General features: G+C 37.5%; 1 protein-coding gene across 1 annotated transcript; it reads left to right on the top strand.

Moving 5' to 3' along the window:
• Window positions 1-12,245: 12,245 nt before the first annotated feature.
• On the top strand, window positions 12,246-12,857 carry LOC111999226 (uncharacterized). Its single transcript, XM_024031347.2, has one exon. The coding sequence runs from the start codon at window positions 12,246-12,248 to the stop codon at window positions 12,855-12,857; it is 612 nt and encodes a 203-aa protein (XP_023887115.2).
• Window positions 12,858-15,900: the final 3,043 nt, after the last annotated feature.

A 15,900-nucleotide genomic window follows, 5' to 3' on the forward strand; every position in this document is an offset into this window, starting at 1 on the left:
CTTAGATCAACCCTAATCTTCCTAGGTGGTGAGACTTCTATGGGTTTAACAACCTCACTCACAGGGGGCTTAACAGTTTCACTCATAACCTCACTCGCAGAAGGTTCAGAAGAAGATAGAGGAACAAAGTTTGTGGAATGTGGTGCAGAATCAAAGATGCTTTCAACATATCCTAAACCAGATTTATCAGAAGGATACTTTTGAACATTCAACATGTGATCTAGTTTAGAACTAGCAGATCTAGCAACAGATAAGTCATATTCCAAAGTTTTAACTCTACCAAGCAAGAGCATGTTCTCAGATTTAACATTATTCAAAAGATCATTAGCATCAAATAAGTTAACAAGCAAATTCTTCTTTTCAAGCTCAAGAGATTCAATTTTCTTCAGGCCAAGTTCAACATTCATAGCATCCTTTGCAGTAATTTTGCAAAGTTTATTGTAGGCCTCTTGAAGATCTGCATCCTCAGAGAGTTCCCAATCAAAAGGGTTCTCTTCAACAGATATGCTTTCATTTACTACTGCAATAGCAGTAAAAGCAATGAAGTTTCCATCCTCGTCACATCCAGACTCATCATCAAAAACCTCATTATCACTAAGGGTTATAGCCATAGCTTTACCATTAGATCTCAAGAATGTAGGACATTCAGATTTCACATGACCATACCCTTGACAGTCAAAACACTGAGCACCCAAAGGATTGTTTGAAGATTGACCAACTTTTTCTCTAGGTTTTTCAAAATTATTAACCTTAGTGGGATCATTCTTCCTAAAGTTTCTAGGTTCAACAGTGTTTGTACCTCTTGCCTTTCTATTGTTATTCCTAAGAAAGTTTCTAAAGTTCTTGGCAAGGTACGCAATCTCTGTAGCAGAGAGCTCATCATCAAATCCACCAGCATCAACATCATCAACTGACTTAAGAGCCATTGATTTGGATTTGTTCACTTTGGGTAGGTCAGACTTATAGGATTGAAGAGATCCTACAAGCTCATCAACAGGGATGATATCCACATCATTGCTATCAGTAATGACAGTCACTTTAGGTCTAAAGTCTTCAGTTAAAGATCTAAGAATCTTCCTAACAATTACAGGTTGATCATAGATTTCACCTAAATTAAAAGCAGAATTAACAATATCATCTAATTTAGCATAGAATTCATCAAAAGATTCATCATCAGACATTCTAATGCTTTCAAATCTAGAAGTCAATTGCTGCAGTTTATTGATCTTTACTGCCTTTGTGCTTTCATGCACAGTTTGGAGGATTTTCCAAGCAGTGTGAGCAACCTCAACATTAGAGATTCTCTTAAATTCCTCCATAGAAACAGTATTAAAGATGGCATTCATAGCTTTGCTATTGAAGCCTGCTGCTTCTTTTTCAGAAGTTTGCCACTCACTCACAGGAGTAGTGGGTTTCTGCCATCCGTATTCAACGGAATTCCAAACCCGCTCATCAATAGATTTCAGAAATGCTTTTATCCTTATTTTCCAATAAGCATAGTTATTCCCATCAAAGTGAGGAGGAACAACAAGAGAGTGTCCATGCTCCATGACAACAGGGGTCAAGGATCAGCTCTGAGATCAAAAAATCTCAAACAAAAGAGCTACCCGCTCTGATACCACTTGAACAGTTTTAGACTCCTTAAAACAACCAGATTAACCTAATTAATTAGCCAAGTGATTAACTTAGTCAATTTCAACAATCCTAGGTTATCACAAATATACAATCATATGAAAAGTATAAAGCAGCGAAAATATAAAAGACACAATGATATGATGACCCAGGAAACCACACGGTAAAAATCTGGGGAGGATTTGACCTAGCTATCCTCAAGATAAACCTGAATCCACTATCTTGAAAGAATCGAAGTTCGTACAAAAGGACTTACAAGCTCCTTGCTTAACTTTCTAATACTACCCACTAGTAGAACTTACTGACACGACCACGTGCAAGCTTTGAATCCACGGACTCCTTCTTTCTTGGATTCTCCAATCAGCTACAAGCACCCACGCTTGATAATCTTTAAGCTTCAATGGTAACAACCGAGTTGATCATCAAGATGTTGAAGTAATCTCTACCTTGAAAACCCTAAGCTTTGTGTAAAGAAAAGCTCCTCTAGATCTCACAAGAGATTTACACAAAACAGTAAAGTATGAGCAACAACTCAACTGGAGCAACTCTAAAAATGTGGCTAGGGTTTTTACCTAGGGTAAAAATAGAAAACCCAAAACGTTTAATGAGTTAGGGCTGAGCTGGAATATTTTACAGAAAAACATTCTGCCCGAGATTCGATCGATCGAGTCTTTCCTTCGATCAATCGAGCTAGGCCGAAATGCACCAATGCATCTGCAGCCACTCGATTCCAACTTTATATGAAAGACCCAACTTTGAGCAAGCCTAAATAAGACTAAACAACCTGTTTTGATCATGGTTTGCCAACAATACAAATTAGAGTTCTAAATACATAAAATCCTAAATTTTTAAAACCTAACAAACTTGACCCTAAGTGCGTAGCTTTCGAGCTTGCGTACGTAGGTAGAGGTAGGAGTTAGCAAAGCTATATAAGGAAAGTTTTTATGGAAACACGTGTAGAGCTAATCCTGAATAACTTGGGAGAGTCTTGCACCCTCCCTCTTGACACTATAAAAGGCATGCTAAGCTCTTTTCCCAAAACACACTGAATCCATTAGAAAAATAGTGATTCAAGACAATTTTTCTTTAAAGACACCTTCAAACTAAAGTTTTCTGGATTGGGACCATTTCTGGTCTAAGCTCTCTAGTTAAAGTTTACTAACCTTCTAGTATTTTGTCTTATAGATTGACCGAGAGGACAATCAAAATCAAGCTCTATAGAGCTTCTTGTTTGAGGTATTGTTCTTCCTCTTTTCCTTTATTTTCTTTAAGTTTTATTCTTGTTTTTTTCTGCTTTATTAATCTGCTGCGTAGTTTAAGTTTATTGCTTAGTAGTTTAGTAGCATGCTATATATATTAGTTTAGATGTAATTTAAGTGGTTTTTGTATATTTGGGTTCTAGGTCGGGTTGCATAAGTAGGTTCATTATTGTGCACGCATGCTTAACTTGGAATCCCAGAACTTGTTTGTTATTCTGTTTTACGCTTATTAATTGGTTTAGATGCATGTTTCAACCTCTATTTAGGATAGATAACATATCCTTATGTCTCGGATCAATTAGATAACATGCTTTATTTATTTTTTTTATTAGTTTAGATTAGTGATTAGGGTTTGAATGTAGTTGAATGAACATGCATTTGAACATGAACTTGCCTCTGTGCATGAGTATACTTTGATGATGCAATGAGGTAAGTCATCATGAATTCTAACATGAGGATGCATGTATGAATAAGATGAGTTTGATGAACACCTGATGATTTAGTTGAACATGTGATGTTATGAATGCTTTAATATGACGAGCATGAACAAGTTGGTGCAAGTTGGTAAGTGTGATGTATTGGATGTTTTTAAGTTTAGGTATTTTTATCAAATTCTCGAGTCTACTGCACCATTAATTTGATGACTAGTGGAAGGGTTATATGGACAACTGCGATGAACCTATAACCATAACAAAAGCACTTGATGTTTTAACATTCACAACAAAGTTGCTAAAAAATATAGCTTTTAGCTTTTAGCTATTAGAAACACTATTTTATTTATTTTAACGTCCTACTTTATAATATACTCAACATCAAAAGTTTTATTTTAATATTCAATACATTAAAATAATATAAATAATATAATAAAATAATATATCCAACACAATAATTAACAATCACAACCATTAACATATTAAAACACATTAAAATAATATTAGTTTTTTTATAACTTTAGAGTTACAGTAAAGTGTCAAAGATGACACTTTAATTACTGTAGTTTAGTTGTCAAAATTTTTAACAATAGCACTCTTGTTGTAGCATATTTTTTTGGAATAAGTTGCTAAAAAATAGTTTATTTTAGCTTTTAACAAGTAAAATCAAGAATGCTGTTGTACTTGTGGCCAAAATTGAAGTTCAGCCAGTCTCATTCTGGCTGAAAATATTAAATATTTCAAGGCTGCCTATAATGGGAAATTGCTGTGAAGCCAACATTTGCTACGAGATTTCAAGACTAACATTGTCAATCCATTCCCACCAAATTTCAAGTGCCACTCCAAATGGAACCTCCATGAATCCAAAAAAAAAAATGGAACATGAATGCCCAGCCCGACTTCCTTGCCAGCTAAGCCAAAATTTGCAGGCGATACTCACAAAGTCTAAAAGAGTAACAGTCACAAATCACAGTCATCTAATTCTAACCCCAAATTTGTCGTGACCGTCATTGGAACATTCCTGTGAAACCAAAATTTGGAGAAAATTTTCAAGACTGCCATTACCAAATATTTCAAGAATGCCATTGAATTGAAACCGCCAATGCATTGTTAATACTTCAGTAGTGCAAAGGGATGTCCTGCCTCGCAAAAATTTCAAGATTGCCAAATGCGAAAGTGACGTGCATGATGGAAATCCAAGAATTCTGAAGATTACCATTTGGGACAAAACTCCAGGACTGCAATTAGAGTTAAGAGTGTAATCAAAAACAAAAACAAAAAAGGGAAGCATTTTGATTGTGCTAGCTAGCCAATACCCATCCATTGAGTGAGCCTTTTAATTTCCACAACTGCTTATATAATACCTGAACTTCAAGCTTCAGAATATCAATTCCAAGTGCCTATATAACATCTGAACTTCAAGGCTTCCAAATTATCAATGGCACGTTTCATGTCCAAACCATTTTCACATTTTCCAGTTATTCCTCCAATCCTTGCACTTTTGCAAACCCTCCACCTTCTTCCGCTGCTTACAATTTTACAGACAGTCATAGGCCACAAACTGAATGACCCCTTGTGATTAAACCAATTAATTAATTAGTCAAGTTATTAATTAATCAATTTAACATGCAAATATATGGAAGCACAAACCAATCACCAAAAACTAAAAATGCAGCGGAAATTGAAAGACACGGTGATTTGTTTACGAATGGGGAAAAATCTTGCGGCAAAAACCCCACCGAATAATTTTCAGGTCACTATTCCCGAAATTCCACTATTATCAAATCAAGCGGTTACAAGTAAAGGAATCCTAAGTACCTTACCAACCTACAGTTGAACTCTTACCCCAATACCCAATTGGACTTGATCTGTAGTGACAGTTCCCCCTTTTGATGCACGGCACCCAAGTACGTGACTAACCAATTTGATGCACGGATCCCAGTACGCGGCTTACTCCTTTGCACGAATCCCAATACGTGACTAACTCCACAGCAACCCTTTGATTGTTGTAGTTGATTTGCAGCAGCTTTACATAGAAACACCAATAAGATCTTCAATGTTGGTGCAAGAGACTTTACTTGGTCACAAAACCTAAAGGAGTACAAGAAATGCAGCAAGGACTCTTTCTTCTGTAGAAGGAGGCTAGGGTTTCAAAAAGAAAACCTTATGAAGCTCTCTAGAGTTAGGTTTTTCTTTTTCCCACCTCCTTTAAATAGGAGCTTAATGGGCTCTCCTATTCCAAATAGGTTTTCACAAACCTTGAGCTTTCCTAGTCCAATAAGGATTATACAAACCCATTAACAAATAGCCTTTTAGAATAAAAACATTGTAGCTATAATCTGAAAATCCGTAAGCTCGATCAATCGAGATATCTATCGAGATTTAATGAATCTCGACAGATAGAGCTTCATCTGTCGAGAAGGTATCGAGACCTGTAGATTGCACTTTTCTTGAGCAATTCTTGAGTAATCTTCATGTCTTCAATTTAACCACTTGTGATGATCATCTTGAACCTACTTAGATTTACCCAAATACAAGTAAAGTGCGTTTTGTCAAAAGATATGCCAATTACATAAAAATATGTCCCCAACAATCTCCCATTTTGGCAATCTGTGACAAAACCATAAGAGTACATTGAATGTCCTAGAATACATTCTACTCAAGATTACAGAATAAATAAGCATAGTCTAAAAGATCTGAACCTTGGAAGTTGCTGCAAGAAGAAGGTTCAGAATCTTGACTTGGCTTTAACTTGCCTTTCCTGAAAGGCACTAAACAAAACACATCAAGGTACCATGTGGAAAATAATGACAAGTTAAATAAACAAGAAACATGTGTATAAAGAGAGAAAAGAAACAACACATGTGGGATAAAGAATGAAACACATACATCATCATCAAATATAGAAGCAACACATGATGTATGTAAATGGTTACAAAACCAAAAGATACACAACACAAAATATATGTCAATATCAATGTGTATCAAACTAACTCTCCCCCTTAGTTAGTTACATCAAAAACATTCTTCCCTTTAACATGAAGTTCTCCCCCTAAGTCTATTACTCTCCCTGAGGAATGACATTCAATTCTCAAATTTCTCCCCCTTTTTAACACGATTGTCAAAGGGCATAAACAGCCAAAAGACATGATAGGAGATAGACAGAAAACTGACAAAGAGGGAAAGGAGGAGAACAAGGAACCATAGACCTATAAGAAAAAGAATAACAAGATGTTATGGAAAAAAAATGCAAAACAAAAAAAATGAAATGCATGCAAGGGAATCTCAATCGATCGAGAGGTATCGAGACAAGTGTCAAGAAAGAAGGCAAAGACACAAGAACAGAAACTCGATCGATCGACCAGGTGTCGAGAAGTTATCGAGAGGTCAGAAACTTTCTCGATCGATCCACCAGGTGTCAAGGAGGTGTCGGGATTGCGATAAGAAAAAGTTTGAGAAGCTCGACAAATAAGAAGGTATCGAGGAGGTGTCGAGCCAACTTTTAAAAACAGTTTTTCGAGAAGAGAAAAACACAGATATGAATGCAATCCAACATGTACCTCAACCAATGATCCACTCAACATATTAAGTTCTCAAAATCATCTCTCAACAAAAATTTTAAGCACATGGATCCTCAAAAACACACACACATACTAAACAAGTCTAATCAATTTTATTTTTCAAAAACAAGTCAAGACAATTTAGTGAGCATACATTAGCACATGTAAACACTTGTGATGGCCAAATCTCATTGTACCTGCACATGTATCAAAAGTAGCAAAGAATATTGCGTGTTGTGTGTGAAAAACATCGCAAGATTGCATATGTGTATACATGTTATGACGATCTGAGATGTGAGAAAATAACTTTAACTCACACACAATCATAACTGTTTGATGGAGACTATCACTTTCGAGGTACATCTTATAACTCCCATATCTCTTAGAATACACGCTTGCAATCATATTTAAAGCATTTTTAATCTTTTTGCTTTTTATTTTCTTTGCATATTTTTTTTAAGCATATCATACATGGGCATATAAAAGAGAGAAAAGAAATACCCAAGATGTTGAGCATTTGACATCGTACTTTTGCTATGCCGAAGCATACAAGTGTCTTTAACACTGCACTTTTGTTATGCCGAAGCATACATGTGTCATATTATGATTGGCGGGCAACAGTGGTGAGATGGTTATTTATGCCTTTCTCTTAAAATTTTCTAGTCCTACCCGTCAAAAAGAGTGATATGAGTGTTAAGTTCAAGAGATAACTTAATCTTACTCATCACAAATAAGAGTCACAAAGCTCACTTACTTAGTTGTGCACAGAGATGCTCATCTAAGTTACATGAGATACAAAGTTTAGAAAACTTTGTTTCAATGGCCATCCAAGGTACGCAAGTACCAATGTACACAAAACACATACTGTTTTTATATTTTTCTAATTTTTCAATTTTTTTTTTATATCAAAAACAAAAATAAACAAAATTGAAAGTAAACACACAAAAACATGTTAAACAAACATGAAAGCATGAAAGAAAGATGCTTATGCATGAAGTCATGATAGAAAGATGCAGATGCATGAAAGCATGATTCCAAAAATAGATAAGAAATCAAGCAAAGAGAGTCATACTTTAGATAGAAAGAATTAAAGCAAAGGACAAACAGAAAAGACAATTAAGTCTTAGGATCCTTTATCATCCACACAGCACGAGTCTTTGACCGTGAAGATGAAAAGACACGTGTCCTAGTATAATTACTAAAGGGCATAGAGGAATTAGAATTCCCCTTAAATTGAGTCAAAAAGCTCAAAGCTTTTAACAACTCACTAAGAATAGGTACAGAACCTTTAGACAAAGGATGAGACCTATTGGACACTCGCTTATGAGGAAACAACTTGAAACAATTAGAGCAAGTGTGACCAGAATCACCGCAATGGTGACAAACATGAGTAGTTTTAGAGCTACTCGGCTTCCTAAAAGGAGGACTAACCTTAGAGGTTGACAACTTAAGACAATTTGGCCTAATATTACCAACAATATGACAATGATGACAAGTGGGGACAAATTCAAAATTTTTATTCAATTTAGGAGGAGTTTTAGACATAGGTTTAGAAACTTCAGCGTTAACATCAGAATTTTTGCCATTGTTTATCCTAGCAATATTAGCTTTCAACTCTTCATTATTCCTTTTAAACGGGGGAACACAAAAATCTTTTTCTTTTGAGTTAGGCTCAACAACAAGTTTGGCACTAGTTAAATTTTCAACTTCAGTTTTAAATTCTACTAGTTGCTCTTCCAAACTCTTAATTTTGTCCACCTGAGATGAAATTTTATTTTTAAAATTCTCATTCAAATTATTGGCTTCATCCAATTTTGCAATCAAATCATCTTTTTCAAGTTTGACCTTTTTAAATTTAGCTTTTAATTTTGTAGAACATTCAAGAGATTTCATACAAAATTATAAAGTTTGCAATAGGCATCTTGAATATCATCATCATCATTCAACATAAGATCATGCAAATCAAAACAATCAAGAGTTTTCATGACAACAGGGGTCAATGGATCAACACAGCAAAGATTAAACCTAATCCAGAGTGTGCTTGCTCTGATACCACTTGATAGGCCACAAATTGAATGACCCATTGTCATTAAACCAATTAATTAATTAGCAAAGTTATTAATTAATCAATTTAACATGCAAATATATGGAACCACAAATAAATCACCAAAAACTAAAAATGCAGCGGAAATTGAAAGACACGGTGATTTGTTTACGAATGGGGAAAATCCTTGCGGCAAAAACCTCACCGAGTGATTTTCAGGTCACCGCTCCTGAAACTCCACTATTATCAAATCAAGCGGTTACAAGTAAAGGAATCCCAAGTACCTTACCAACCTACAGTTGAACCCTTACCCCAATACCTAATTGGACTTGATCTGTAGTGACAGTTCCCCCTTTTGATGCAAAGCTCCCAAGTACGTGACTAACAAATTTGATGCGCAGATCCCAGTACGCAGCTTACTTCTTTGCACAAATCCCAGTACGTAACTAACTCCACAGCAACCCTTTGATTGTTGTAGTTGATTTGCAGCAGCTTCACATAGAAACACCAATAAGATCTTCAATGTTGGTGCAAGAGACTTTGCTTGGTCACAAAACCCAAAGGCGTACAAGAAACGCAGCAAAGACTCTTTCTTCTGTAGGAGGAGGATAGGGTTTCAAAAAAAAAAACCTTATGAAGCTCTCTAGGGTTAGGTTTTTCTTTTTTCTATCTCCTTTAAATAGGAGCTTAATGGGCTCTCTTATTCCAAATAGGTTTACACAAACCTTGGGCTTTCCTAGTCCAATAAGGATTATACAAACCCATAAACAAATAACCTTTTAGAATAAAAACATTGTGGCTGTAATCTGAAAATCTGTAAGTTCGATCGATCGAGATATCTATCGAGATTTAATGAATCTCAACAGATAGAGCTTCTGTTGAGAAGGTATTGAAACCTGCAGATTGCACTTTTCTTGAGCAGTTCCTGAGTAATTTTCATGTCTTCAATTTAACCACTTGTGATGATCATCTTGAACCTACTTAGATTTACTCAAATACAAGTAAAGTGCGTTTTGTCAAAGGATATACCAATTACATAAAAATATGTCCCCAACAGTAAACACTAGCTAAAGTTAATTATCATCTTTTTTGATACATGGGTTTTACTGTTTTAGCCCAGTTAAAGTTAACGTGCTTGTGTGTGTGTGTTTTAGTGACAATTTATAACTTTTTTTGTAACAGGGAGGAAGAGCTGCTTTAGGATGCTAAAATCGCTGCAGCAATAGTTGGCCTCCTGATCTTTATTGTTGTACTCATTGTTAAACTACGCCAGTGTGGAAATAATTCTATTTGTGGCAACGGCATTAGTGACAGTAATGGTGGCACTGGCTGCCAATTCAATATCCAACTTCCAGCTCTGAACATTGATCATGACGGTTCTGTCTTAGCCTCAGCTGGCTAATAGTTACCAACATACTGTCTTAAGGCTCCACATCATTTGGAGCTTATAGAGGAAGATTGTGCTACTTGTTCTGTGTATTATGTCCCTGTGTTACGTTTGCTGCTTGTGGTGTTTTGTGTCCCAGAGTATAACAGTCTTATTATGAGCATGGAGATGAAAAATAGCATGGCCTGAATAGATCTCAAAGTCTCCTATATATATAATAATTATGTACATGTGTTTAGTTTCTTTTTATATAGTTTCAAAAAAAGATGCCCATTAGAGTTCTAAAACTTCACTAAAGAATGTGTTTTTTATTTTTTATTTTTTTAATCATTGAACAATGTCTTTGTACGTAAGTAATCCATCCTTGGAATATGCACTTGCCATGTTATAGTGTGATCACCACCGCACCCTTACGTAATTATATATGTTTAATTGAATAAAGTATTGTTAAAAAATTTATCATTTAAAAGAGAGAGGGAGTATACTTGAAACTGGTAAAGGTTAATTACATGGGTCCTTAAAGTTTAAATCTAACAGTATCATTTATTATTATTGTGGGGATAAAAGCCCAAAATCATATACTGGGCCCTGAGCCCTAATCGAGGATATGGATATGTCCGAGGAGGAGTAAATGATTGGGAAAGGTCCCGGAACAGAGGATCATGCGAGGAAAGAATGGAGGAATATAATCCGAGGAGGCTATCCTTCTCGGATAGGATGAATATTGTTCAAGCAAGTACTTGGGTGATTCAGGTGACCTTTCAAGAAGTTTCAACGATAAGGATGAACTTTATGCACGTATGGAGCTGATAAGAATACAGAAATATCTAAAAGAAAAGTTGCTACCACCGCATTAAATGCACTGCAGCAACTTTTTTGGCCGCATTTATGTAGAGAAGACCCCTAAACAGTGCAGTCTCAACTACCACCATTCAGAGAGAGCCAAAGAAGCTACCTGATGGGACATATACTCAATTGAAGGCTTGGATGATTAACAAGTGTATGATCAAGATGATCTAAAATTAAGGAAACTATATAACGTAAAAGACCTCCCATAAGAGAGAGGTCAGGGAATATAGAAAAAGAGGAGAGAAGAAGATTTACTGTAGCATTAAGGACTACCTTAACTCTTAGGAACAGTTCAATTTGTAATTCATTTCCTCGGACGCCAATTTAATCAAGTTCTAAGTGTGTTTCTGTGCTTATCCATCTTTTAAATCTTTTCTAGCCGTTGTTTAATTCAAAGATAGCCCAGCTCTTTTACCCACTCTCTACAAAATTCATTATGTTGGGCTCATATCCTATCTCTTTTTGGGTTTGGGCCACAAATCGTGACCCCACAATTGGCGCCGTCTGTGGGAAGAGCTTGAGCGATGGTGAACGCAACGGCCAACTATGGCAGAATCAGGTCCACAACAAGCAAAGTCGAGGGCATCCCAACATGGTGATCCTTTCCTCAACCTCGAGCAGAGAGGTGGTCGTGAAGGAAGTGTACACACAATACATGATGAGAGGAGCCAGTCACGAGGTGGTAGTCATGTCTCCTATGCAAGGGGCAATAGGGGCATGTAGCTGGAGATTGACCGGTTGAAAAGGGAGCTACACCATGCAAAAAGGAAATGAGCTTCCCCTGATAGTGACGTTTCTTCTGATGATGGAAGAGACATTAGTTACAAACGGAGGTCTCGAACTCCGCCTAGTAAGTCTTTCTCTTACGAAGAAAAGCTCCATAATGAGCAGCAGTTTAAAAGCCCACCATATAGGGGCGTAGGAAACGACGCCATGAGTAGAGCTCTGGACCAAATCTCTAAGTCGCCTTTCATGTGTAGGATTGAGGGGGCGAGACTTCCCTGACGTTTTCATCAGCCAACATTCACCATTTACAACGAGCAAACTGATCCTATTGAGCACATGAGCCATTTCAACTAGACAATGGCTGTTTATTCCAAGGATGAGGCCTTGATGTGCAAAGTCTTTCCATCTAGTCTCGGACCCATTGCGATGAGGTGGTTTAATGGCCTAAAAGAAGAATCCATAAATTCTTTCAACGAACTCACTCAAGCATTTGGTTCCCGGTTTGTGACCTGCAAGAAAGTTCCTAGGTCATTAGCTTCCCTCCTATCCTTGAGCATACAAGAGGGTGAGAATCTTAAAATGTACTCCGACAGATATTGGGAGTTGTTTAATGAGATTGAAGGTGACTTCGATAATGTGGCCATCAGTACATTTAAGCTTGGCCTTCCATCCGAGCATGGTTTAAGACAATCCTTGACTGGTAAGCCCATCATCAATGTGCGTCAGCTCATGGACCAGATTGACAAGTATAAAAGAGTTGAAGAGGACCAGCAGCAAGGGAAGGGAAAGGACAAGGTTATCCCTCAGGAGAGGAGGGATTTCAGGTCGGATCGTTACAATAATAACAAACCGCATAGGGATTTTGCTGGGCAGTCAGGATCAGCAAATATTCAAGCTGTCAACACTATTTTCAAAGAGCCAGTGCATCAAGTGTTAGAGAAGATTAAGAACAAGCCATTCTTCAAATGACCAAATAAGATGGTGGAAAACCCCGAAAGACGTAATCATAACCTCTATTGCCAATACCACCAGGATCATGGGCATACCACAGAGGATTGTAGAAGCTTGTGGAATCATTTGGACCAACTTATCCGCGAGAGCAAATTGAAACAACTCCTGCATCATTTCAGTGGCCAAGGGATCCAGGCCAGCTCGGAACCTTGTAGAGATGACTATTCAAGACCCCCTTTGGAAACTATCAATGTCATCTTCACTGCACCAGGGAGAACAGGATCTTGGCCATCTAGGATATTGTCCATGGCCCGCCTATCCACAAGAGACGTTGGTTAGGATCTGAAGGGGGATAAAAGGGAAATTCCACCAGTCCTGGGCTTCTCTAACGAGGATAAAAGTGGGACTATCCAACCCCATAACAACACTTTGGTAGTTACTTGTAGGATTGGGGGTATGATGTGAAGAGGGTGATGGTGGACCAAGGCAATGGAGCTGAGATAATGTACCTTGACCTTTACAAGGGGCTGAACTTAAAACTCGAGGACTTAACTCCCTAAGTTCCCCTCTGGTGAGTTTTGATGGGAAGGTCGTTGTCCCGAGGGGTCAAATACTATTACATGTGCAAACTGGTTCGGAGATAGTGGAAGTGGATTTCATTGTTGTAGATGCATATTCACCCTATACAGGGATCGTGGCCAGAACCTAGCTTCATGCACTAGGGGCTATTTCTTCTACTCTGCAACAGAAGATTAAATATCCATCAGAACGCCGAGTTTAGGAAATTTTGAAAGATCAATCTGTGGCCAGAAAGTGCTTAGTAGCTGTCATACAGCATAAACCTGAAGCTGAGTCCTCGACCCATCCAAGAGAAGATTTATAGCAGTTAAAACACCAAGCGGCGCCCATTGATAAATCAGCCGAGGAGACGAAATGTGAACATTTGATAAAGGACACTATTGGGGATGATCCAGAAAAGTTTTTCCAAGTTAGCTCTTAGTTGCCACCTCAAGAGAAGGAAGAACTGGTAGAATTTCTCAGAAGGAACATAGATGTATTTGCTTGGAACGCCTATGAAGCTCCAAGAGTGGATCTAGAATTCATCTGTCATCACCTAAATGTCAACCCACTGGTCATCCCTGATAGGTCACAATCTGAATGACCCCTTGTGATTAACCCTAATTAATTAATTTAGCCAAGTAATTAATTAATCAATTAATCATGCAATTTTATGGAAGCACAAACAAATCACCAATCAACTAAATATGCAACGGAAAATAAATAACACGGTGATTTGTTTACGAATGGGGAAAACCCTAATGGCAAAAACCCTACTGAGTGATTTTCAGGTCACCACTCCCGAAACTCCACTATTATCAAATCAAGCGGTTACAAGTAAAGGAATCCCAAGTACCTTACCAACCTACAGTTGAACCCTTACCCCAATATCCAATTGGACTTGATCTGTAGTGACAGTCTCCACCTTTGATGCACGGCTCCCAAGTACGTGACTAACCAATGCGCGGATCCAAGTACGCGACTTCAGAACACCAACTGAGGAAGAATGGTTGGTTGCAAAGTTCTTCAGATCATCCTTTCTGATGAATAGCAGGAAGATGCTTGGTTACAAAACCCTATGGTGCAAATACACAGCAACTTCTTGATGGAAGATGAACTAGGTCAAGAACTTCGTCTGTTGATCACAATTTGCTTAAACAAAGATTGCTCAATGATCATGCAACTTGTGTCACACAAAACGGCTCTTAAAATAATCCTTTTATATGTTTAGGGTTAGAAGAAAAGAAGGCCCAAAAACATATTCACAGATCCCAAGAAAATCAGATTGGAAATTTGACTTTTTAAATCTCGACAGATAGCAGGTGTCGAGGTAGCTATCGAGAGGTGTCGAGCTTTAAAAATTCTGCACTTTAACTTGCTTTCTCTTGGACAGACTTGATGACTTCAACACTTGACCTTGAAATATTGTTTCTTGAAGTATTAAAAACACCAGAACTACCCAATTACAAGCAGAGTGCGTTTTGTCAAAGGATTAGCCAATTTACATAACTAAGTGACATATGTTCTTAAACAAGTTAAAACATATATGTCCTAACAATCTCCCCCTTTGGCAATCCGTGACAAAACCACAACAAACAAATGAGCATATGAGAGAAGTCATAAATCACTCAACTCATATTCACTTGTTGAATACAATAAAATCTATCCTAACACAAACTCTTGAAAAACTTTGCAAGAAGAGAGCTTATGATAAGTAGACTTTGACAACCTGTATTTCTGAAACACTTTAAACAAAACTCATCAAGGCATCTTGTGTGAAACAGAAATAAATAGATTGCATACAAGTATAAAGAACATGTGTATAAAGATAGAAAAGAAACAACACATGAAGAGAGAGGTGAAAGAAACATACATCACATATATAAAGATAAGATAAGTACAATGTATGTAAAAATGGTCAAAGGACCTCATATACAAGACCAATGTATCTAAGAGATAAGAAAAAAATACATATAGCCTCACTACATCCCTCAAAAATATGATAACACTCCCCCTATCAAAATGTCCTATACTAACTCTCCCCTAAGATGACTACTCTCATAGCCAAAACTACTCCCCTTTTTGTCACGAGTGACAAAGGGTAGAGTGTCATGTAGACATCTCATCGCAGAGCTAGCATCCCATCATCATCATCATCATCATCATCCATCCTCATCATCCTCAGAATCTGACGCTGCTGGAGTAGATGGTGAAGGAGTAGCCTCTGGAGTAAATCCACCATATCGCCTGCCGTCGTGCAATATCGACCCACACGAACATTCACCTGTACAACTCAGCAGAGAGTGTATCAAGACGAGTGTCCATGCGCTGCAGCTGCGCCATAATATCACCAAGGGAACATCGCTCGAAGAGGAAGAAGGAGCAGATGTAGAATGACGGATCTGGATGGCGCTGAACGGGAGGAGGAGTGGCAGGCTGTCCGACCTGAACTGCGCCTCACTACGTTTTACGTAGTAGCGCAATCTATGGAGATATGTGTGGA

This window comes from Quercus suber, unplaced genomic scaffold, assembly GCF_002906115.3.
Source record: "Quercus suber isolate HL8 unplaced genomic scaffold, Cork oak 2.0 scaffold_74, whole genome shotgun sequence".
NCBI classification, from domain to species: Eukaryota; Viridiplantae; Streptophyta; class Magnoliopsida; order Fagales; family Fagaceae; genus Quercus; species Quercus suber.